Source organism: Nematolebias whitei, chromosome 16 (genome assembly GCF_014905685.2).
Source record: "Nematolebias whitei isolate Nwh7 chromosome 16, NemWhi1, whole genome shotgun sequence".
In the NCBI taxonomy this organism is placed as follows: domain Eukaryota; kingdom Metazoa; phylum Chordata; class Actinopteri; order Cyprinodontiformes; family Rivulidae; genus Nematolebias; species Nematolebias whitei.
In genome coordinates this window covers 23293377-23316318 of record NC_056513.1, presented here as the reverse complement: position 1 = coordinate 23316318, position 22942 = coordinate 23293377, and the positions used below count along the sequence as shown (strand labels likewise).

The 22942-nt window shown below is 38.5% G+C and overlaps 2 protein-coding genes across 2 annotated transcripts in view; both read right to left on the bottom strand.

Moving 5' to 3' along the window:
- Positions 1-1797: 1797 nt before the first annotated feature.
- Positions 1798-17723, bottom strand: txndc11 (thioredoxin domain containing 11). The gene is made up of 13 exons (XM_037690375.1): positions 17594-17723; positions 16078-16174; positions 15724-15843; positions 13694-13791; positions 11684-11813; positions 10391-10484; positions 10140-10252; positions 9836-10039; positions 8373-9063; positions 7122-7309; positions 3917-4029; positions 3713-3793; positions 1798-2655 (listed from the first exon to the last, which is right to left on the bottom strand). The coding sequence occupies exons 1-13, from the start codon at positions 17716-17718 to the stop codon at positions 2166-2168; spliced, it is 2544 nt and encodes an 847-aa protein (XP_037546303.1). The 5' UTR covers positions 17719-17723; the 3' UTR covers positions 1798-2165.
- A 3016-nt stretch (positions 17724-20739) lies between these two features.
- LOC119422964 (bifunctional apoptosis regulator) overlaps positions 20740-22942 on the bottom strand; it is a 13719-nt gene continuing 11516 nt past the window's right edge. The window contains exons 8-9 of the mRNA XM_037690374.1: positions 21092-21282; positions 20740-20999 (exon numbers count right to left, since the gene is read on the bottom strand). Of these exons, the coding sequence (XP_037546302.1) occupies positions 20816-20999; positions 21092-21282 (375 nt within the window). The 3' untranslated portion in view covers positions 20740-20815. The remainder of the gene's footprint in view (positions 21000-21091; positions 21283-22942) is intronic.

The window sequence follows — 22942 nt, the reverse complement described above, 5'->3', positions numbered from 1 at the left end:
AGATGTTGGCACCTCCACATCATTGCATTCAGTTTTTATTCACAATTTGTTTAGTGTCCCAACTTTTTTGGAATCCGGTTTGTACAACGTGTGATGCGAATGACAAAGAACCTTGAAATGCAGCTGCCAGGAAAAAGACAAAGAGGAGATGTATGTATGCAGTTACAGAGAACATGGAGATAGTTGGAGTGAGGACAGAGGATGCAGATGACAGCGTGAGATGGAGGAGGATGACTCATTGTGGAGACCCCTGAAGAGGGAAAAGCCGAAAAGCCGAAAGAAGAGTAGTCCAGGACAATTCCTCAGTGATGTGAACACCAAGGAACTTGAAGCTGCTGTCCTGCTCGACCTCAGCATCTAATCTTTTCTTTATATTGTACATAATAAAACTAGATAAGTTTGTTTTCTGAATGTGTTGCATTTTTTTTTCATCTAGGACTTTGAGCATTTTTATTAAGATCCATCTGCTAGTTTATAAGATATTTTGAGAACAGACAGGGTTGATGCTATCAGTGCTTGCCAAAGTTTCAAACAACAATATCGCACAACGTGTAGTGCTCAGAGGATGTGTTGGGGACAATGCTCAACTACTGCCACATCAAGTCTTAGCTCATTATCTGTAAAAGTGGCAGAGTTGTGTCATTTTTTGTGTTTGACAAGGTTGTTTACCTGTGGCAGTCATCTTGAAATTGACCGACTCTAAAAAGTTCATCAGTGGTTGATGTTCAACCAACAGTTACTTTAAGTTTCACAAAATCATCCAGTGGGTAATGTGATATTTTGCTAACAGTACAAACACACGCAGACAAACACGTCTTGTGATAATACACTCCACAATGAAGCAAAACAACCCAGTGAGAAAGATTCAAAGATTTCTTTTTTAATCAGTAAAAACCGGTGCAATACTTCACATGTAAACTTCTGCAGCATCTCAACCCTAATACCTGAATAGTCACAGAAATATTTTAGAGACAAATGCTCATGTAGAAACTAGATCAGTGTAACAAACCCATTATAACCCCTTCATAAAAGAATAAAAATCAAATGTTCAAGTGCTCTTATGCTCATTATAAAATAACAGAAAAAAAAAATCAGGCATCACTTTTCAGCTGCATTAGTTGCCCTTTATCTCATCAATTTCATAACATTGCTGGAAAAATATTTGTATGGTTAATTTTATAACATTTGATCAAATTCTTGGGACAATTTAGGCAATTATAAAAAAAGCCGGTGCAGACCGTCACCACGAAAAGGGGGAAATCAGATTAAGCTTCAATGTATTCATTTATTAATTATAGTAAATTAAAGAGTTTCCAATGTACCTGAAAAGAACAATCGAAATTGATTTCTCACAAGTTGGCTGAAACCCACAGCAGCTTCAAAACAAACTGATTTTATTATAAAATAAGGGCATATATTTGACTCCTGGATGAGAGCAGATGTGATGTTTAATAATAATAATAAAAATAAATAAAAAAGACCCAGGTCCTTCATTCACTACTGCAAAGGGGTGAAAAACACTCAAATTAAATTTTGTTCCACAGTTCTTCCGTATTTAAATAATTCAAATTAAAAGTTAAATTCCTTGGCAATTTCTCCTTGAAGAATTTAGAGCGCTTGGCTTCTAAATCAGTTTGAAGTTACCATGAGTAAAACAGGAAACTCGGGAAAAGAAACACGACTTATGGCACACGTTTTAACGATTGCAGTCTTTGTAAATTATCAGTAGACTTGTACTAAATAATAATAATAATAATCAGTGCTGACAAATGGAATAAACAAAAGTTCTGTCGGCTTTATATTTTGTCCATTTTGGTAGTGGTGGACTTTGATGTTGGCGTTCTGAAGCCGCCTTTATCCTGAAAAAGACGTGACCTCTGCAGACGCAGAATATCAAACGGAACAGGTCTTACTGAATTTTCTAACTAGTGTATCCATGAGGGATGAGGATTAAAGCACTTTATAGTATTCCTTCTGTGTGAATTATCCTCTTTTGTGCATTTGAGTCCCGACTCACCAACCAGCACGTTCTCCTGTTCTTTCTGGAGGATTATCATCCTTGGATTTTCATGTCTAACTGCAGCGTTTGTTTCTCCTCCTCTAATTCACTCCTTTTATTTCCAGGTGCCGTTTCCTTTCGTCTCCATGTCTCTGCAAGCTCGGACTCATGAAGCCGCACGGCCTCTTATCTGTTCCGCCTCTGTCCTGTAGCCCTCGGCTTTCTCTCTAGCCTCTGTCCTGTCCTTCAGCGCCCTCAGCAGGACCCTGAGAAGAGCGTTCTCGCTCAGCAGACTTTCAGAAGTGTCCGCCAGCTCCTGCAGTCGCCTCAAAGCTTCGGCGAGCTGCTGGCTTTTCTCCTGGAGCTGCTTCTCCAAACTTTCCTCTACGCTGCGTTTGTCAAACTTCAGCTGTCGGTAATCCCGCCACAGCTGCGCCAGCTGTCGGGAGAGACGTTCGCGGGCGTGATGCAGAGTTCGAACTTCTTGCTGGACTGCCAGAAATTCCGAGTGGAGGATGGCGTCGGGTCCCGTCTCCCGCGCTTCAGCTGATGGTTTGTCCCCATGACGCAAGGAGCTAGAGTGCTGCAGGATGAAGCGGAGGAGGTTGGGCAACGTGATGGGAAGGTCAGCTGGAAACTTCACACTTAGATGCTTTCTAAAGGAGAACAAGGAAACACAAAAGTGACAACAGCACTGCAAATCATTCAGAGTTGTAATTATTTTAAGTTTATTTTTTTTAACCTGTATTACTAGTACGTGACGATAAGAGTTGATTTGTTTTTCCATTTGTTTGAGCAAATAAAAATATCCTGATTTGACAAAATGCTGATAAAGACCAAGTCAGAAAATACAATCTCCATTAGGCCTGTCACAATAACAAATTTTGCTGGGCAATTAATCGTCTCAGAAATTATTGCAATAAACGATAAAATTGTTTGAAATTTTACAATAATTAGCAATTAGTGTCAAATTTAAGAAGACATGTTGGTTAATTTGTTTTGTGTGCAGTACCTTTTTTGACCACCGGATGGCAGGAGGCCCCTTGATGTGACATGGGCCGACTCTTTCCTGTTTTTTAGTTTTCAAAATGGCAGACGCTCCGTGTGGTTTGAGCTCTTTAGCGTAGCATTTTTCACACAAAGCTTTTAATAAAAATAAATAAATAAATAAAAAATCAGTAAAAAAGTTCTCAGCTTCTTTTTGCAGAGAAATATAACTTTTTAGACAAAGGCACGAGTTTCAACCATGAATTTTGGAGCTTTGGCAAGACGGAGGTTTTTTCCCCGAGGTCGGCCTGTTAGCTTAGCTCATAGCTTAGCTGCTTTTAACGATCCAAAAACGTGATTTTGGACGATTAAAACAGATTTTAAAGAGAAAATAGAAAAGGGAGAAGTCAGTGAGGAGCCTTTTGTCATCCAGTGTCTTCAGTAAAAAGAGAGACACGAAGAAACGATAAAGCCGATAAATGAAAATGAGGTCGATAATTTTCATTTATCATGCGATTAATTGATTTATTGTTTATTGCGACAGGCCTGATCTCCATATGGTACATACAATTTTATCTACAGCAAACAATATCTGATTTTGAAGCAAAATGAATTACGAATTAAAAATAAATTCAGCATTTGAACTGATTATGTCATTGTCAAAAAATTTTAAACAAAATTATTAAAGTTGAAAGAGAAATTTTGTGTCTCTCTAAATCCTCTCACCTGTATCTGGGAAACAGGAGGATGGAAGGAACATGATCCACCATGAACTCCCAAGGGAGGTCGTTTCGGGCCACATTCACCCTGAAAACAGAACCGTGCAGTTACTTTATTTTAGTTTCTGTGAAAAAGAAGGGTCAGAGAACTGACATTGGCTAAGACCGTTCATTTCAACTCCACCAGAAACGAACGTGGATCAAACTGTACCTGGCCACAGAGATGCTGCTGTTTCCCTGGAGTAACCGGGCCAGCTGAATGAGGACGTGGTTCAGACCAGAGCAGAATCCACACCACTGAGTGTAGTAGAACAGCAGCACATCCTAAAAACACACAGATATAAAATCAACTTCTGCAGTGCAGCTGTGACAGATCAATGCCATCAATACGCTTTTTTGTGCCAAGTCAGCAATCACACCGCTGTTTTCCTGTATAAAGTTTGTTTCTTTCAAGTGTTTCAGTCAAACTACTTCAGGGGACTCACAGTCTTAGGGCAGGGTTTAAACAGTTTTACCATGGTGTGTATACAAAGAGAAATGAAGGAAGGTCCTGAAGGGGGAGTTGGCAAAGAATGTAGTAGAGATGAAAAGCGTGTCAGATAGGGTGATGTCTCTGAAGGTAGAACTAGAAGGTCTGATGTTAAATGTTGTCAGTAGTTACGCTTTACAAGTTGGATGATGTGGAGGAGAAACATACATTTTGGAAGGATCTGGATGAAGTGATAGAAAGTATTCCCAGGGAGGAGAGAGTGGTGATCGGAGCAGACCTGAATGGACATGTTGGTGAAGGAAACAGAGGGGATGAGGAAGTGATGGGTAGATTTGGTATCAAGGAAAGAAACCAGGAAGGACAGATGGTGGTGGATTTTGCCAAGAGAATGGAAATGGCTGTAGTCAACACTTGTTTCCAAAAGAGGGAGGAACATAGAGTGACCTTTAAGAGTGGAGGAAGGAGTATGCAGGTCAACTACATTCTGTGTAGAAGAGGAAACCTGAGGGAGATTGGAGACTGTGTAAAGGGGAGAGCTTGGCCGCACATCATCGGATGGTTGTGTATAGAATGACAGTTGTTGTGAAGAAGAGAGAGTAAAATCAGAGAAGAAGAGCAAATAGTGGAAGGTGAAGGAGGAAAAATGTTGTGAGGAGTTCAGAGAGGAGCTGTTAAATGTTCTGGGTTAGAAAGAGCTTCCAAATGACTGGACTACTACAGCAACAGTAATTAGAGAGACAGGTAGGAATGTAATGTGTGTGTCATCTGGACAGAGAATGGATGATAGGGAAACCTGGTGGTGGAATAGTGAAGTGCAGGATGCTGTTCAAAGAAAGAGGTTAACCAGGAATCAATATGACAGTGAGTATGACTGAGGAGACAGGAATATAAGGAGATGGGACGTAGAGCAAAGAGGGGGGTAGCTAAGGCAAAGCAGAAGGCATATGATGAGTTGTATCATGGGAGGCTGGACACTAAAGAGGGTGAGAAGGACTTGTACCGATTGGTGAGACAGAGGGATCAGGCTGGAAAGGATGTGCAGCAGGTTAGGTTTTTTAAAGATAGGAATGGTAATGTTCTAACAAATGAGAAGAGTGACGAGAAGATGGAAGGAGTATTTTGAGGAACTAATGAATGAAAATAATGAAAGAGAAAGAAGAGCAGGTCATAGAAACTGTGGGCGAGGAAGTGGGAAAGATTAGTGAGGGTGAAGTCCGAAAATCTCTGAAGAGAATGAAGAAGGGGAAGGCAGTAAGACCTGATGACATACCAGTGGAGGTTTGGTAATGTCTTGGAGAGATGGCAGTGAAGTTTTTGATTCAAATATTTAATGGCATATATGAGGGTGAGAAAATGCCTGACAAATGGAGAAGAAGAGTGCTGGTGGCCATTTTTAGGAACAAGAGTGATGTAAAGATTTGTAGATACAGGGGAATTAAGTTGATGAGCCACACGATGAAGATCTGTGAGAGAGTTGTGGAAGCAAGACTTAGACGAGAGGTGACTGTGAGCAGCAGTATGGTTTCATGCTGAGAAAGAGCACCACAGATGCCATATTTGCTTTGAGGATGCTGATGGAGAAGTACAGAGAGGGTCAGAAAGAACTCCATTGCGTCTTTTTAGATTTAGAACAAGCATACATTGGTGCTTGGAAATTTGTGAAACCTTTAGAATTTTCTATATTTCTGCATAAATATGACCATCATCAGATTTTCACACGAGCCCTAAAAGTAGATAAAGAAAACCCAGTTAAACAAATGAGACAAAATATTATACTTTGTCATTAATTTATTTAACTAGTTCTGTTTTTGGTCTTATGTTTATTTAAGCTTTTAGCTACGGTCTTGCAAATTTTAATTTTTGGCTACCATTTTGATACATTTAGCATTTACTAGTTTTCTATGGTTTTACTATTTTTATCTCTCAATTACAGTTTTGCTCATTTTATCTTTCAGATACGTTTTTGCCAATTTTTCTGATTCAACTAAAGTATTAGTGAATTTAGCCTTTAGCAACTGTTTGGCAAATATTAGCTTCTAGCTACGATTTAGCTAAATTTAGCTTCTACAATTTAGCTAAATTTAGTTTTGTTTTGCTTGTTTCAACTTTAACAATTCAGTTTCCGCTTCTTCACCCAAGTCATTCAGTAGTGAGCGTTCACGTTGCATTTTCACAGAAAATGCTCATTTTCTTTGTTAAAGCAACAGTTCATATCTTCTGAAGTAAAGTTCTGTATAATGGTTACAAACAACTCAAATCTTACCAGTTGTAGACAGCTTATTGAACGACCAGTTTGGTGAAACATTTTAATTCGGTCCACACAGACAAGTGAAGAACTAGGACAAGTGTGGCCAAAGCCAACATGAACTCATCATGGACGTGCACTCGATCACAAAAATGTCATGCTACCCTTTTCTTTTAAATTAGTCTTTTAATTACCATCAACTATATTTTAGGTGGGTATTCCTGCAGACATTTTCAGATATAATTGCCAGAAGTGTCACAGCTAGCTGTTGATGCTATTCGTGCATATAAAAACTGCTTTGCTGTTATTCTTTACTTACTTTGTATTCTGAAAGTTTCCAACAACAAACCAGAGGTTTAAAAAGATCATCTGACCAACTTTTGAGATTCAAAAATGTTCATTTTCAGATTAACAAAAAATAATATGGGTTCACTCACATTCTGAATTATTCACAAATTGCAGACAAATAATACTAACACTACTAATACTACTAATACCAATAATAATAATATATAATCTTTGGCAGACCAGAAACACAGAACCTAAATTCATAATGATTTTTTTTAATCACATGTAGAATTTTTAGGATCTCAAATATCTTCAGAAAAATCAGAAACAAAACTTAAAAACTGAGTTCACACTTTGTAGATTTAGAGGCCAGAAAGCATTTGTTTTAATCACCTTTTGATGGTCCATGATGGAGGGCAGGAAGGAGGAGGTGGTCAACTCGTTGATGAGGAGGCGGGGAGGAGACAGGGGATGTTCAGCTGGGTGCTTGATGTCTTCGTCATCCTTCTTCTTCTTCTCCTCCCCGACCAAATGTCTCTTTAGGAGGCTGTACGGGGCGCTGAAGTTCGTAATGAAGGCCTCTTCATTGTGACACAAAACATGAAAACAGCTCAAAATCACAGGTTTCGCTCAAACCGATGACACTTATACGACGTGATTAAGTGCATGTAAAAACAGGTACATGATGTTTGGATAAAAATGAAAAGAGCCTAAGTGGAAAGATATTTCACATGTGCTGTAAAGTATTTTAATAGTGTGAATGTTTATGAAGCATTCACATTATTGTGATCCATTTTTCTTCCGTACGTTTTCCGGTGCAATTCTCATTCTAAGTTCTAGAAGTACCTTTCTTTCACAGTTCAAACAAACTCACACTTATATGGTTGTTTCTTTACAAATGCACAATTACATCGTTTTGTATAAGAACTAACCCACAACGAGAAATAAAATCAAATGTACTAACAAGCTAAACTTCAAGAGCACTTCTAAACTAACTCTGTAGCTTTCATGGCGCTCTAATCTCTGACTGACACACTTGGTGGATAAATCATGGAAAGTAGAGTTATAAAGGAGCTCAGGAAAGGTTTTAAACTTATTTGAATCTATTAGTCTCACTCTTTAAACCCTTGCTTTGTGGGAGTCTCTTTAGTTTATACAAAAAATAAATCTAGATATTTGTTTAACCCTTACTGCGCAGTTGGAGCTAACAAGCACCTAAAAATATCACTGCCATAAGACGAGGAAGGGGTTGGAAGATTAAATTAAATTTTTACATGCTAAGACTTAGAAAGGAACAAATTATTATTGTTAAAGTCTGAAAGTAGCAGAAACTACATATGTGTTCCATCTTTGCTGTTTATAACAAGAAACGGCTACTGAAAATAATGCAGTGAAGTTACGCAACAGAAAAAAACAGAGTTGTCAATAAAAAAAGCTTAATTATTTAGTTAATGATTGGTAAGACTTACAGTTAAACTGTGAAGGTTAAAGTTAATTTTACTGAAATATTTCTGCAGACACTAATAAAAAGACTCCTTCAACCCTGATGTTTTAATATTTTCTTCAGGTAGGTGAAACCCGAGCTTACCCACTGCCCTGGGAGTGACAAACAGAACCAAGTGAGATGTCGAAAACAAACCTTACCCAGAGACTCTGTCAGCGTGGCTGCTGGGCTGCGATGAAGAACATAATGAACCTCGTCCTTCAGGTTCACAATAGTTGCAAATGACCCATCGCTGCTCCCATCAGCCTGTGATGAAGACTCCTGATGCGTAGAAGCGTTTCGGATGCTTGATGCTCCGAGCCTCACTGCCAGAGGCCAGTTCAGAGCAATGTCCAGCACGTAAAACCTGAGCGTCCTGTTAGTCTGACAGCTTAGACCTGTGATGCCATCTCCCTCCTGCCGAGGAGCATAAGGAGGAGAAGGTGGGAGAGCTCTTTGCATGTATGGCTCTTCTTTGGCTTGTGATTCACTGAATTGAGGTTCTGCTTTTTTGCAGCAGGCACTGAATAGAGTAAATGGACTGTAGCTGTTCAGGAAACTGCTACAGCCCGCTGAGGTTGCAGCGTTTGTAGAGGCGGAAGAAGGTAGTCGGTGGAGACAGCAGTGTTTTATATTAGTCTGAAACATGTCTCCTCCCTGTGTGATGGAGGGAAATAAGCAGCGAATGGAGGAGGCAGGGAGGCTGGGTCCAGACACATTGAGGCACACCTCACACACCTCTGCAGTCGACTCTGGGAGAACAACTGACTGGCAGCACATGGAGTGAGAGACGAAAGCGTAGTCCGAGCTGGAGCGGTCACAGGAATGATAACGCAGGGCAATGTCTGCAACCTAAAAGACAAACAAGGCAAAAATAAATACTACTACAAAACTTTACATGTGCAAAATTTGAAGCCGACATGAGTTGTCATTAAGTGAAAATTGTGGCCATGTTTCAGGCTAGTTCAAATTACACTTTAAAAATGAATTGGAAAAAAAATGATAAAATAAAAAGCATTCAATTATAGATTGTAAAATACAGTAAGGATCAAGCAGACACACTTCTTGAATTTTGCTGAGATTCTTTTTCAAATTATACAAAATCAAATGAAAGATGAGACTAGTAAAAAATATAGAAGGCCAAGCAAAACAAAAGCAGTAAAATAGAAACATGGATACCTTCTATTGGGGTATTAAAGAGCTGAATATTTCTAATATCTAACCTCTAAGTGGGAATAAAAAAAAACATTTTAAAATGTAAACGTTTTTTGATTATTTCAGATGCGTTTATAACACATCAACCCAGATTTACAACAAAGTGACTAAATTATTTATGATCTTACTGGGGGTGTATGAAGGGAAACATGAGCTCTTCTTAAATATTTGAGGAGGCAGATATTAAAAAAATTCCAAACTGAAGTTATGAAACATGATGTTTTGGGTGAAGAAACAAAAAAAAAAGTATTTGCAAACAATGCTTTATAATATAAATGAAACATACAAAAAAAGGGGACCAACAACTGAGCCTTGTGGCACACCACGACTGATAGAGCATGAAGCATCATTAGCACCGAAAGAAAGCAAGTTTTATCTCTTTTCTAATGTGACCATTTTGACTAATTACCTGCTGTAGTATGGAGTTTGGTTTAGAGCCCAGTGGATTGTGTGGCACAAACATCAGGAGAGCCGGGCCTTTAATCAACTCCTGCTCCAGCAGATACGACTTTGTTTCAGGGGGCTGGAGCCACTGAAGGACGGTCTCATGGTGTTCAAACACCCAGCTACAGATGGCATTTGATGTGAAGTTTCGCTCCTTTCTAGGAAAGATCTGACGAAGAAGGGAAGCGTGATACTAACAGGAAGTGTACTCCGCATTTTGATTTTGTGTGTTTAAATACAATCTACCATAAACTGCTGACAGTGCATACCAAGGAGGAGTTAAATCTTCTGTACAGGTAAATGGTTTCATCCGCTCTAACTGAAATAGTTTCTGCCACTTGCTTGCTAGTCACAATTCCAAAGCGCACAACTCCACGAAAATCTGCATTACAGACAAAACAAACTTAAAAAAAAAAGGCCAACGACTTATTTTTCTGTCATTAATCAGCAGATTTGTGATCATTAAATAAACTAATATGAATTTAAAAATAAAGGCTTAAACAAAATGGTCACTTCTTACCCCTTCTAAGGGCCTGCAGGGCAGAGGATAGATATGTGATGTACCCCGGTGGCTGTGGAGAGGAATTAAACTGGAAGAAACCCACCACACGAGGCTGGAAAACCGAAAGAGATGGTTACAAAAATAAAGAAGGGTTGGGTTTTTTTCTAAGAAGCAACACAACTAAAGATGGAGAATCTATGACTGATCAAATGACAAATAAAAATAAACATTTATTCTTTAAAGACAATGAATAATAATCTGAATGCTGATTCAGCATTCACATTGTTTTTTGTTGATAGTTTTTCATGCATTTTTCTTGTTTAGTCTGTTGTTCACGTATCAAAACATTTGTCTTGACTGGTAATAGAGAGCTATGGAACTTGCAACTTGGATACTTTTTAGAATACTTCACACTTTTTCTCATAAAAATAGTTCATTCTTTGTTCTCTTAACTCTACTTCAACATATTTGCTCTAGTTTGGCCTTCTTATGCTCATTTTAGCATTTAGCTACAATTTTTTAACTACGGTTTTGCTATTTTTAGCTTCTGTTCTGCTCGTTTTAAATAACAATGCAGTTTTTGCTTCGTCAGTAAATTACAGAAAACTCATTAATTTCTCGAGTCGCAAATTGCATTTTAAAAACTTAAGATTCGATAGTAAGCACACACTAAGAAAATAAACAAGTATTCTTTGGTGAAATGCATATTGCCAATTTTTTTATATAAAAGGATTCAAGGATTCAAGGTTCTTTGTCGTACGCATGTGGTACATGTGGTGGAACAAAACGGTACACACAGGGTCCCAGTTCAACAAAAGTATAAAATGTAAAAGAAAAACAGTAATAAGAATAAGATCTAAAGATATGAACTAAGAAAAACCTTAAATTAAAAATACACTAAGCACTAGTACCATAAAAATAATTTAAAAAAACACAATACGCTGAACAGCAGAAGATAAAGATCCCTCATGTGCAGAGTATGTGCTAGGGATGACTCTCAGCTACTATCACGCTCAATTCTAGCTCTAAATATGACAGATTTTTAGCTGATTATTGTCATCATTTTTCCTATGGCTGAATTACTTTGGTGGCCATTTTAAATCAGGTTAATCAGCTGTAGATGTACAACCATTACTTTTCAGTTTCTTTAACATTTGTCCAGTGGTTCATGGGATATTTTGTTAGCAGAAATATGACCCCCCCCCCCCCCCCCACACACACACACACACACACACACACACACACACACACACAACTTATAATCATTTACTCTGTCAAACCTTCATCTTGTGATACAAAGTGAGATCATACCTCATGACATGAGAGGAACTCGTCAAGGTGCGCTCTCGATGGGAGGTACGTCAGAGGTGTGATGACTCTCAGGATAAAACTTTCTATGTATGAAGCCACAAGTGGACCTTTGTACTCTATTGGCCCAAACCTGCAGAATAACAAACAAAAAGCAAATAATAAAACCAAGCAGGAATATAAAAAAGGTGTTTATAACTTGTTTAACTAGACCAAATGTTCAGGAAAGCAGGAAAAGCACATAACAGAGTAAAAGACATTTAATAAATGCATGATAACTACGTAAGATCTGTAAAAGATGTAACACAAAATGAGTAAGCCAGGATAAATCATAAAAATAAATTATAAAATAAAAATACTTCAAAGTACAATCACAAAACCTTTGCCTATACACAGATTTGAGTTGTAAAAAAGTTTTAAAAAAATTTAACAAATTCAGGTTTGAATCATTTTAAACAGTTTTGAGTGAGTCTTTGAAAAGTGAACATATTTAAATTCCATTTACCACCACCCCACCCAACCCCCCACCTCAAACACACACCCACACAAAAATCAGTCCAAACTCTAGAAACCAACACAAACTAGTCCTGAATACACAAAAAATAACCTAAGCTTCTTTTTAAAAAAAAGTTTGAATCAGTATATGGAGGAAGCAGAACACATTTCTGTTTTTTTTTTATTGAAACAATTATAGGATTATACACAAGTAAAATGCTATCAGCAAAAATCCATAAATATTCTTAAATTTTAACATGAAAGCCACAATAACGCTCACGCACACGTGAGAAATGGTATTTTCAAAAAGCTGGTGAATATTCTCAGTCATCCAGGACATGTTAAATCCAAACAAGATTAAAAGCAAAAACAACTGGACTTCTGTTCTGTAGCTGAAGATGTTTCGCTTCTCATACGAGGAGCTTTCTCAATTCAAAGAAACAAGGAGTGTGGGACTCCAAGTTATAAAGCTTAGATGTTCTGTAAGCTTACATATTGCAGTATTTTTATTGCAGTACTTTCAAAAGTAGGAGCTGCCAGAATCTGTGTGATATGTAGTCATGCATTTTGTTGCGTTTTAAATAACCGATGAGCTCTTCAAATTCAATTCAAATTTAAAAATACTTTATTAATCCCAAAGGGAAATTAAATGTTTTTGTAACTCGTCATCATAGTTTCATTAAGAGATGTTATAGATGCTGATGGCTGTAGGCAGGAAGGATCTCTTGTAAAGGTCTGTCCCACAGCGGATCGGAAGAAACTGGCTGCAGATGCTGTCCGATCCATCCACCCAGACTCTGCTGGCCTCTCAGTTCCCCTGGGCTGCAGGACCACCTGAATGCCGGGCTGAACTCCTCCCAGAGCGATGGCCACGCCTCCTAGCAGCATGCCGAGCTCCTTGTCACTGCGGAGACAGCCAGCTGCAGGTGCCGGGGGATGAGCCTGGTCCTTCTGTTGTCACAAGCCGTGTTTCCTGCTAGTTCCAGGATCTCAGTGGTCAGGCACGTCAACACAGCCAGCAGGGAGATGGGAATGCATCCACTGCACCTCCTTTTCAACTCATTTGAGATTTGGGGCTGTAGCTGAGATATTATTTGAGTTTTTGAGATGTTAATCATCCGTTCCCAGTTGTAAAAAAAAACAAACAAAAAAACTTGTTATGGTTACACATCATAACAAATGTACAAAACTAAAAAAGTTTTAGTAAAAATCCTTCCAGCTGCAGCATCCGATACCAGAGGAAACAATCATCCAAAAAAAGGTGATTTACATCCAGAAAAAAAGGAAATAAAGTTTTCAAAAGCAAAATCTCAGAATGAAAGTAACAGTACTACTAAAACATGCAGACACCCCGAGCGGAGCAATTCACTTCACTGCAGGAAGAAGGTATTTTACTGAAAATAAAGATGTTTAACATGCGTCTGATTCGTTTGTTTTAATTCACAAATATATTTTTGAAATGCCTTCATATCAAATGTGGACGTTTTAAAGACTTACTTTAAGCTTTGCTCTTCTTACCTGCTGTAGAACAGATGGGTGACGGGGTACTGAAAGAGGCGGTTCTGCTTCCTGCATTTCCCCTGACTCCACCAGCAGTTAACGGCCACAAACTGCACCTGTGTTGGGTGTGTGGGAAAGAGGCAGAAGGAAACGGAGATGAAACAAGCAAAACGAGACCAGATTACTGGGTCCAAACTTTGTTTCAAAGACCTCAGACCATCTGCCACATTTGATTCAAATATAGGCCTCTGGATTTTCTTTTTGTTTTTAATTTACATCTGCATTACCCGACGCTGCATTTTTTTTTTGGTTTAGTTAAAAGGTTTTTCAAATGATTTCTTTAAATTTATAATTTGATTTAAAATCCATTCTTAACTCAAGCTACAATAACTTTTCTCCATCCATCTGTTCATGGTCAGGTCTCAGGTATTTAGCTCTCCAGCAGAATTCCAGATGTTCCGACGCAGAATCCCTCCAGTGAGTTCTGGGTCTGTCCCAGTGGTGTAGTCTACATTTTTATACTGGGTATACTGTGCTTAGAAACCGAACTAGACCAGTTACTACAATGTAATCGTCAATTTATTTAGATTTTTAAGCATATTGAACATTTCAGAATTTCTCTGATGCTTATATTTGAATAAATGTACCTTTGTACAACAGTTGGTTTTGTATTAAAAACATGTTATAGAATTTATAAAACAGTATCAAAGCAAAACATATTCAAGTATTAAGTAATAAGTACAGAAGTATTAATTATAAAAAAAAAAAAAAACCCAGGTTGAACCAACTCAATGTGTCAATAAAATGTTCCAAATGTGTTGACAATGACACATGCCCATTGATATGTCACATACCATCGGGCACTTTTAAGAGGGTATACAGTAATTTCCAAGCTTTTCTAATGGGTATACTCCGTATACTCACGTATCACTGACTACACCCTCTGTCCCAAGGTCTCCTCACATGCCCAGAATACCTCCAGAGGGAGACACCCTGATCAGATGCCCCAACTACAACAGCTGTTCTACGTGGCGGAGCAGAAAGGTCTACTCTGAACGTCCTTCAGATGATGAAGCTCCTCTCTTCATCTCCAAGGCTCATCCTGATCACATTACAGAGGAAGCCCATTTTAGCTGCTTGCATCCTGGATCCTGTTCTCTCCATCATCGCTGGAGGGATTAAGCATCCTCTCTGGCCTGAGAGTGCTTCTGGATTCCCCAGGAGGAGATGGAGTGTTGTTGGGGAGAGGGGAGGCTGGGTTTCCCTCCTGGACCTGTTGCCTCCGCATCCAGAAATTCTTCTTTGTCTTTTGGCTGCTTCCTTGTCAGACAAATCATCTGCCTCCAAGTCCAGTGTCCACCAGCACCCTGCTGGTTAACAGCAGTGGTGGTTAGTTACCCTGGGCCTCAACCAGTCCAGTAAGGCAGTTGTAGATCATGTTAGCTTTGGCACACGTTCTACTCCAGATGTCTTTACCTTCCACAATTTAGCCAGGTACCAAAAGTACACAGAAAGTGACCTTCACGTCGTAACCTGACCACAGATAAGCAGCAGGAAATGACTGGACAGACAAGTGGGTGGATGTTTAATGTGTCCATGTAAAAACAAGCTCCTTTAGTCCAACAAAGTTCAGTCAGGTCATCTGGACGGTTTCTGGACTTTGTCTGATTTTTTTTACCTGAATTACTGAGCATGGACTTTGATGTTTTGAACCACTTTGGCTATGGCTGCCTCAGAGGAGTCGACAGGGGAGAGGGCGGGCCCCAGAAACCATCTTATCACCAGCAAACTGGTTGGTCCACTATGTGAGTGTACTGCCTGTGAGACTGAAGTCGTTACGACTCCTTGGACTGATGAAGTCCTTTGGATGCAAAAAAAAAAAGACACTGTCCAGATGACCTGACTGAACCATTGTTGGATTTTCTTCCTGGATTATTGAGCATGAACCTTGAAGCTTCTTTAGTGTTTGTCTGATAAAATTTTAGTAAAGAGATCAGTATTTGATACTGAAATAATCCCGTTGAGTGATTTTTGGAGTCGTTCTGTACCTGTTTAGCCAGCTTCTTGGCTACCTGCTGCACTTCTTGTCGAGCAGCCATGGAGTGGGCACACCACGGAGCGTAGAAGAAAATAAAAGACACCTCAGCCATGCTCCTGAGGCGCTCCACCTGAGCCAAAAAAAAAAAAAAAAAGTTGATCTTGTGATTTTTTTTGACTGTTAATTGATGTAGCTTTGGTTCTGATGTCAGAAATAATAGTTTGGGGAATAATAAAACAATGCAAAGCCATTAACCGTCAGGCTGAAGCTTTCTCTGCCATCTAAACTGATCTATGAAGTGATTTTCACTTATTACCTGATTGTTACACAGTAATGATCAGATCTATGCATTTTGGATTCTCACCTGGTCTAGTTGACCCAAGTAGAGATCCACTACCGGGGCCTCGGAAGAGAAGAACCGCACAGGAGGCCGAGCCGCCGCCACCACATCTTTAGCACGGCTACAGAGAGAAAAGACGTAAAGAATGACAAGAAATACATCAAACTGGTTAGAACCATCTAATCCATTAACTGGGTCTGAGCAAGTGTCATTATAATCTCGGTCAAACTCATCTTTGGTATTTTTATATATAACACGGGAACAAATTCATGTTTTTGAGGACAATTTTATAATTATGTGTAGATTAAACACCATTTCATTCCTTTGGCATTTTAAATGATTAATAGGTGTGTGTTAAAAGAAAGAAAAAAATATAAAAATAATATATATATATTCCAGTCAGATACAAATACTGAATTGAAAGTGTGAGAAATAAAGAAAGAAAACGGTCAGTTTTCAAAATCCAACAAAATGAGGTGTAGATTAAGATTAAGATTACCACATCTGCAATGAGCTGAATGTCAGCTAAAACATTAGATCAAGTCTTGTACAACACCAGATCTCGAACTGTATTAGCGCCAGAGATTTGTGTGTGTAACATGTAAGGATATGAAATGTACCGGTAGTCTTTACATGTACTTTTCCAATTTCTTCAGAAATAAGTCATTAAATTTCAGAAATAAGATGAAACGGTCTTGGCACAATTGAGCTACTTAAAAAAATAAATAAATAAAAACTAACCCCAAACATGATGATACAAAACCAGATCTGCTTGGAGGTAAATTGACTTTCATTTGCTTCAAGTTTCAGTTTTTCTGACAACATCCTGCTTGCTTTAATCCACAGGACCTTCAATTTGACTGCAGTTCAGGATATTGAAAAGCAGAAACTACAACCTGTTTACTTTGGATTAAAAAGGATGGTAGTGTATAAGAAAAACAGCCAAAGTAAACCTGTCCACTCCATTTTGCAGCTGCTTCTTTTCCTTTCCACACAATTTGGAGCAGATGGGTTTGAAAAGCCCAACATGCTTCAGTCAGGTTGCTTCATCCACAAATAAACATAAATCATAAACTAATTTATATATTTTTTAAAAGACAATAATCAGGCGTGAAGATGGTATCCATTTCAGTTGGCAAATCACATTAAATAACTCACTCAAAGGTTATAGATTAGCATAAATTTGTATTAACATTATAGTGTAAGAAAAAGCAATAATAGTTTCAGACCAGTTTGTGTCAACCTGAGGGGTCAAATAACAGCTCAACCACGGTTTGACTGCTGTTCTGTGTCATCATCTAAAATAAATAAATAAATAAGAGAAATAGAAAAATAAACATGATGTCTGCTGAAACTCGTGTTAATCTCCTTGTCCTTTAGTCCACGCCAGTTTCAGAGATTAGCTGCGTGTAGTCAAACACCTGAAAACGTCTGATTAGTATTGACTAAAGCACGTGTATCTCTCCGATCAAACCAGGAGCCTTCATTATTTCTGTTGGGATAAACACAAGCTCCCAGATTAAGATTAGATCTCGGTTACCTGTACGTGAACTTGACCGCCAGCACGAGCAGCACGCTGAGCACGACAGCCCCGCAGAGCAGATCCGGTCTCCGGGCCATCAGAAGCAGCACCTGCCGGAGACACTGCCGCACCCGGCGCAGCATTACCGCCTGCCGTCGGCTCTCAGACTCATTTATACCTCCGAGTGCGACTGAACGCGTCCATTTGTTTCACGCCGGAGGAGGAAAACTGGCTGGACCGGGGACGGAGCGGACCGGGATTGGACACCGGCGCTGCTCGTGTGTAAAGTGTTCAAACGCAGTCGAGCCAACCTTTCTTTCCCACGTAGACTTTTCACTTCCGCATCGGCGGCTTCGGGGAGCGTCTGTCAAAAGCAACACGCGGTGAAAAACGTACACGAAGTTTAACATCTTCACCTCGAATCACATTTAAAATATAATTTATAACTGTTTGTATTGCTGAAAAATATAAAAAAGTCTAATATAAATACTGATTACGTTTGGATTTAACTTTAGTGAGCGTGCTTGTTTCTGTTTGCGTTGGTAATTGTGTTAGCTATTTTACGACAGTCCTCTACATTGTTTTGACGAAAGCTGTTGCCGTCATCCTGAACTTTGAACACTAGGGGGCGATCGTTTTCCAAACTGAACATGCTGTAAATTTTTACAAGTATGCAAGAAAAACTTGTTTTTGCCTAAAAATACTTATAGCAGTACTCAATATAAAAAAATACATAAATAATTCCAGCAAATAGGAACTCAACCTCCAGCAACATAAACATTAAATTAAATAGTTTGCATTACTTAATGGCTGTTTAGATGCTTGTACTTTATAAATATTTTGTAGTATTTTTAACCACCACTGTTCATCAATAGAATATTTAGTTTTTGTACATTTTTAATGCTACAATGTATATAAACATATGACCATATTATGAATGATCCCCAAGATAATTAGGATATTGTGAATTCAAACTAGTTGTAATATAATATAATATACCAGTAATAATAATAATATATTGTGTAAAATATCTTGTACACTTTAGCATTCAAGGTTTTCAGATCTAATTGGGGAATCATCTCCACGGGATTTTCCAAGAGTAGTATTTATTTATTTATTTTATTAAGCAGATATTAATTAACCCTGACGTACTCAGTACTGGTAAAGATAAATATATATAGTTCAGGTATTTTCGTTGTACCCTTGTTTCGAAATAACTTGTCTTCCTAGTTTTTCCCTAGCTTCCAGAAGAGGGGAACTGCAAATGGAAGCGCGAGTCTGTGCGATGGAAACATCTTTAACCAGCTCTCTGTCACTCATTTGAGACATTCAGGTTACACACACAATAGATAATATTCATTAATCTTAAATAATGATTTATGAACCCCTATTGTTCACTGTAAGTTATTTTGTATTTCGGTAATGAAACTGCACTTTATAGGCAAACCATTAACATATGTAATATATTAAAAAACAACAACAAACACCTGTAAATAACTTGCTTAATACTGTATAACACAAGGATACTTTACAATCATGTCCTTAGCTGAATAACAGGAACAAAAAGGCCCTTTGGACAATTTCTATCTGTAAATTTTTGCAAATATTTGTTTAATCAACACCCCAGGTTGTTTGTTCATATAAGTGTTGTGTTCTTCTGTATACTCCATTCATTTGTTTGTTGTATACTTGTCATTTGCTTGAATAAAGATTTATTTAAAAAAAAAAAGAAGTAAATTATATATTTGAGTTGATCGAAGTGTGGTTTAATGTGTCAAGTTAGCATATTAGCATTGAAGCTAATGGCAGCATGTGTTAGCTTCATGTGTCATTTCAGCTCTTTCATGCTTGTACATTTTAGTTTTACTCTGACCAGCGGTGTGGTGAATAGTTAATCAAAAACTATTCATGCTTCATCATTGGGAAGTTGTCAACAGTCTAGCATCCAGAGAGGACAGAATAATTATGCACATGTATGTGTGTATGAATGAATGAACGGACGTTGTTCAGTTATTTTCTTTAGATCCTTTTTTTGTTTAATGGCAAACCATTTGCTAGTTTATTTTGCATCATAAGCTAGGTTTAATATGTAAACCAGAAGTCATGGCGTTTCCACTTCCTGTTTAGCGATGCACTGTGAGAACTTTAGAAGTCCCCTTCATAAAAACTTCAGCCAGATTTTTCTCCACTACAATGAATTTCAGCCTCACTTAAATCTTCCATATAAAATCCACAACTTGTCATTTTATTAGTTCTGATTAAATCTTTAAGCCATTTCCCACATTATAAGAACACAATAGAAAAAATATTTGCTTAAAAAACTTTATGCTGAAAGAGAACACATAACAGTGTCACAGTGTAGAATGTTTTAGTGCAAATAAACAATGTCCCAGGACAAAAAAAAGTGTTTGCCACGATGATTCAAACAAATCAAAACCGATGCAGCAGCAAAAATGTTTCTAAACAGTAAAAAATAAATGTGCAACAAAGCATATGTCAGCAGTTTAAGCCACTATAAACTATTTATTCCTAAATAAAATATTGAAACAATCTGAATTTTACATTTTATCAAATGTACAGTTGAGTTTTTTTTTTTGTTAGTGTGCTATCAAAATAATAAAACAAAAAATTTGGGGTACAATTTTCCTAAACAGGCGACAGATTCTTCAATATTTTCCAAATTATAATTTGCTTGCAGCTTTATAGCACTGAGATTAAAGTTGCACATACAGATACATACAGATTATGTGCCTAGAAGACATCTGATAACAAGTGAAAGAAAAATGAATTTAATTTCCAGTTGAAAAATTAATTTTTTTGCTGAATCGCAGCCATGTCAGTGCTACAAAGCAAGCTTAAGAAGCACATTTCTAACGTTTAGCCGTTATCTTCGTTTGCAGAACTGCAGCATCGTTGTTCATGAATATAATGGAGCATGAGATCACAGTGGTGACCGGTTCAGTCCAAGTCCGTAACATCACAGATATCAGAGTCCTGTCTTTGTCATATCGTTTCTCTTTTAACAGGTTGGTGCTTCTCGCTCCATATCCCACACATCCCAAGAAAAAGAGACAAGACTGGAAGAGAGGACAACTTTGTCCATCATCCAACAAAACCAGTTTCATCTGAGTTTACTGCTGAAAATAAACACTTCTCAGCATTTAGACTTCCGGATATTTAATCTGCTGTAAACTTTACAGCGTAATGTAGGCACCAACTCCATGCAATCTGTTACGGCGCTCATGTTTCAAAGTGCAATAACTGCTGCAACACCAAGTCAAAGTTGATAATGGGGCTGATGTAGAGAGCCCAGTTGAAGAGACAGTTGCACACAAACTGGGGGACAAAAGGCCACAGGAGGGCAAAGGCAAATCCCTGAAAGAGCATCTTGCACAAGTGGGTCCACATCTTTTGTGGCATAGTCCTGCAGAAAAGGGTCAAATTAGTGTCCTGTGTGTTACAATGTAGGAGCAGCTATTGTCAGACAGAAAGTACACAGCTTTCTCTCGTGCACACCTGATGTTGGCAATTGTCCTCCACAGAAAGAAGCCATCCAGCCCAGAGAGCAGCATGGTGTTAACAATGATGAAGCGGGACGTCCAGTAGTGGACAGCCAACCAGTCCCATGCAAACTCTGCTATGAGCTGGTACGGAAGCAAGCAGTACTTCACGAGAAACTCCGCCCACTGCTGCCAGCTGGGTTCCAACTAACAAAAATAGAAAAAAATAATAAAGTGAGCTCTTTGAACTAATTTAAACAGGCATTACTGAACAAGTAGTTAACAGCAAAAACATTTTCTTTAAAAATATAAACAATTCTTGAAAATAAATATAAACATTTTCTTTAAAAATATCAACCTTCTTGGCTACATCTACATACAGATCCCAATCCTGGCCTGTTCATTTTGGTGTTCCACAGGGCTCTGTTTTGGGGCCACTGCTGTTTCTGCTCTATATGCTCCGTCTTGGTCCGATGCTTTAATCTTTTAAGGATATCTCCTATCATTGTTATGCTGATGACATCCAGTTTATTTCTTTTCTTCCAAATTAACTTTCAAAACTACACATTTTACTAAACTGTTTGGATTCAATTATAAGCTGGATGACTGAAAGTTTTCTCCAGCTAAATAGAGAAAAAACTGAAGTAATCATCTTTGCTCCAGAAAAAAAAACTACTGCAATGATAAAGCAGATCCTTGGCCCTCTTGGTCCTTTTACTAAATCCTCGGTAAAAACCTCTGGATAACATTTGACTCAGATTTTACTCCAGAAGCTTGTGTAAAGTCTCCGGTTCGTTCCTGTTTCTACCATCTGTGAAATATTGCCAAGCTTAGCCATATTGTTTCTCGTCCAGAACTGGAAATATTAATTCATGCTTTTGTTTCGTCTCGCCTGGATCTTTGTAATGCGCCATACACTTGTTTAACCAAAACCTCCCTAGACCGGTTGCAGTCTGTACAGAATGCTGCTGCTAAACTCCTGACTGGCTCTTCAAAATTATGTCATAGATCTCCACTTCTAAAGCAACTCCATTGGCTCCCAGTTCATTATCGAGTGGATTTCAAGGTTTTGGTTTTGACATCAATATATATCTCAGAACTTTTACATCCCTACACCCCGATCAGGGCTTTGAGGTCCGGTGATCAAGACCTGCTGATTGTCCCCCAGACAAAACTGAAAACTAAAGGAGACAGATCCAAAAAAGGTCAATCTGGTCCTCTGGACATTCAAAAAAGCAAATAACAAAACAAAGCAAAAAAAATCTAGAAACGTTTCGTCTCTCATCCAAGAGACTTCCTCAGTCTGAGGAGCTGTATTCAGCTCAGTCTCTTAAATAGCACCTTCTCAGAGTGGATCAACCAGTTTGCTGCTGACAACCAAAACCAGCTGATCACATGCTCAAGAAGGACCATCAGCCTAACAATGGATCATTAGCACACTGATGGCTGTTTACTACTCACAGAGGGCTGAGTGATACTAGCAATCACAGCATTGTAAGAGGGGGACAATTGAACCCGGAGGCCTCCACCCCTGTTTAATGATGGACGATTTCTTTTCACAAAGATGGCCTCCTTTACTCCTCTCTCAAACCATCGTTCCTCTCTGTCCAGGATGTGAACATCTTCATCCTTGAAAGAGTGACCGCTGGCCTGGAGATGAGTGTAGACCGCAGAGTCCTGGCCTGATGATGTTGATCTTCTGTGCTGGGCCATCCTTTTGGCCAGTGGCTGTTTTGTTTCCCCGATGTAAGACTGATCACAGCCCTCCTGACACTGAACAGCATACACAACATTACTCTGTTTGTGCCGGGGGACTGGATCTTTGGGATGAACCAGTCTTTGCCGTAATGTATTTTGGGGTTTAAAA

Excerpts from the sequence above, each read along its gene's own strand:
- txndc11 (XM_037690375.1), bottom strand. The coding sequence starts at position 17,718 with ATGCTGCGCCGGGTGCGGCAGTGTCTCCGGCAGGTGCTGCTTCTGATG. Across the intron at positions 16,175-17,593 it reads GCGGTCAAGTTCACGTACAG|CCGTGCTAAAGATGTGGTGG; the intron begins GTAACCGAGATC and ends TTCTCTCTGTAG. Across the intron at positions 10,485-11,683 it reads AGTTCCTCTCATGTCATGAG|CCTCGTGTGGTGGGTTTCTT; the intron begins GTATGATCTCAC and ends TCGGTTTTCCAG.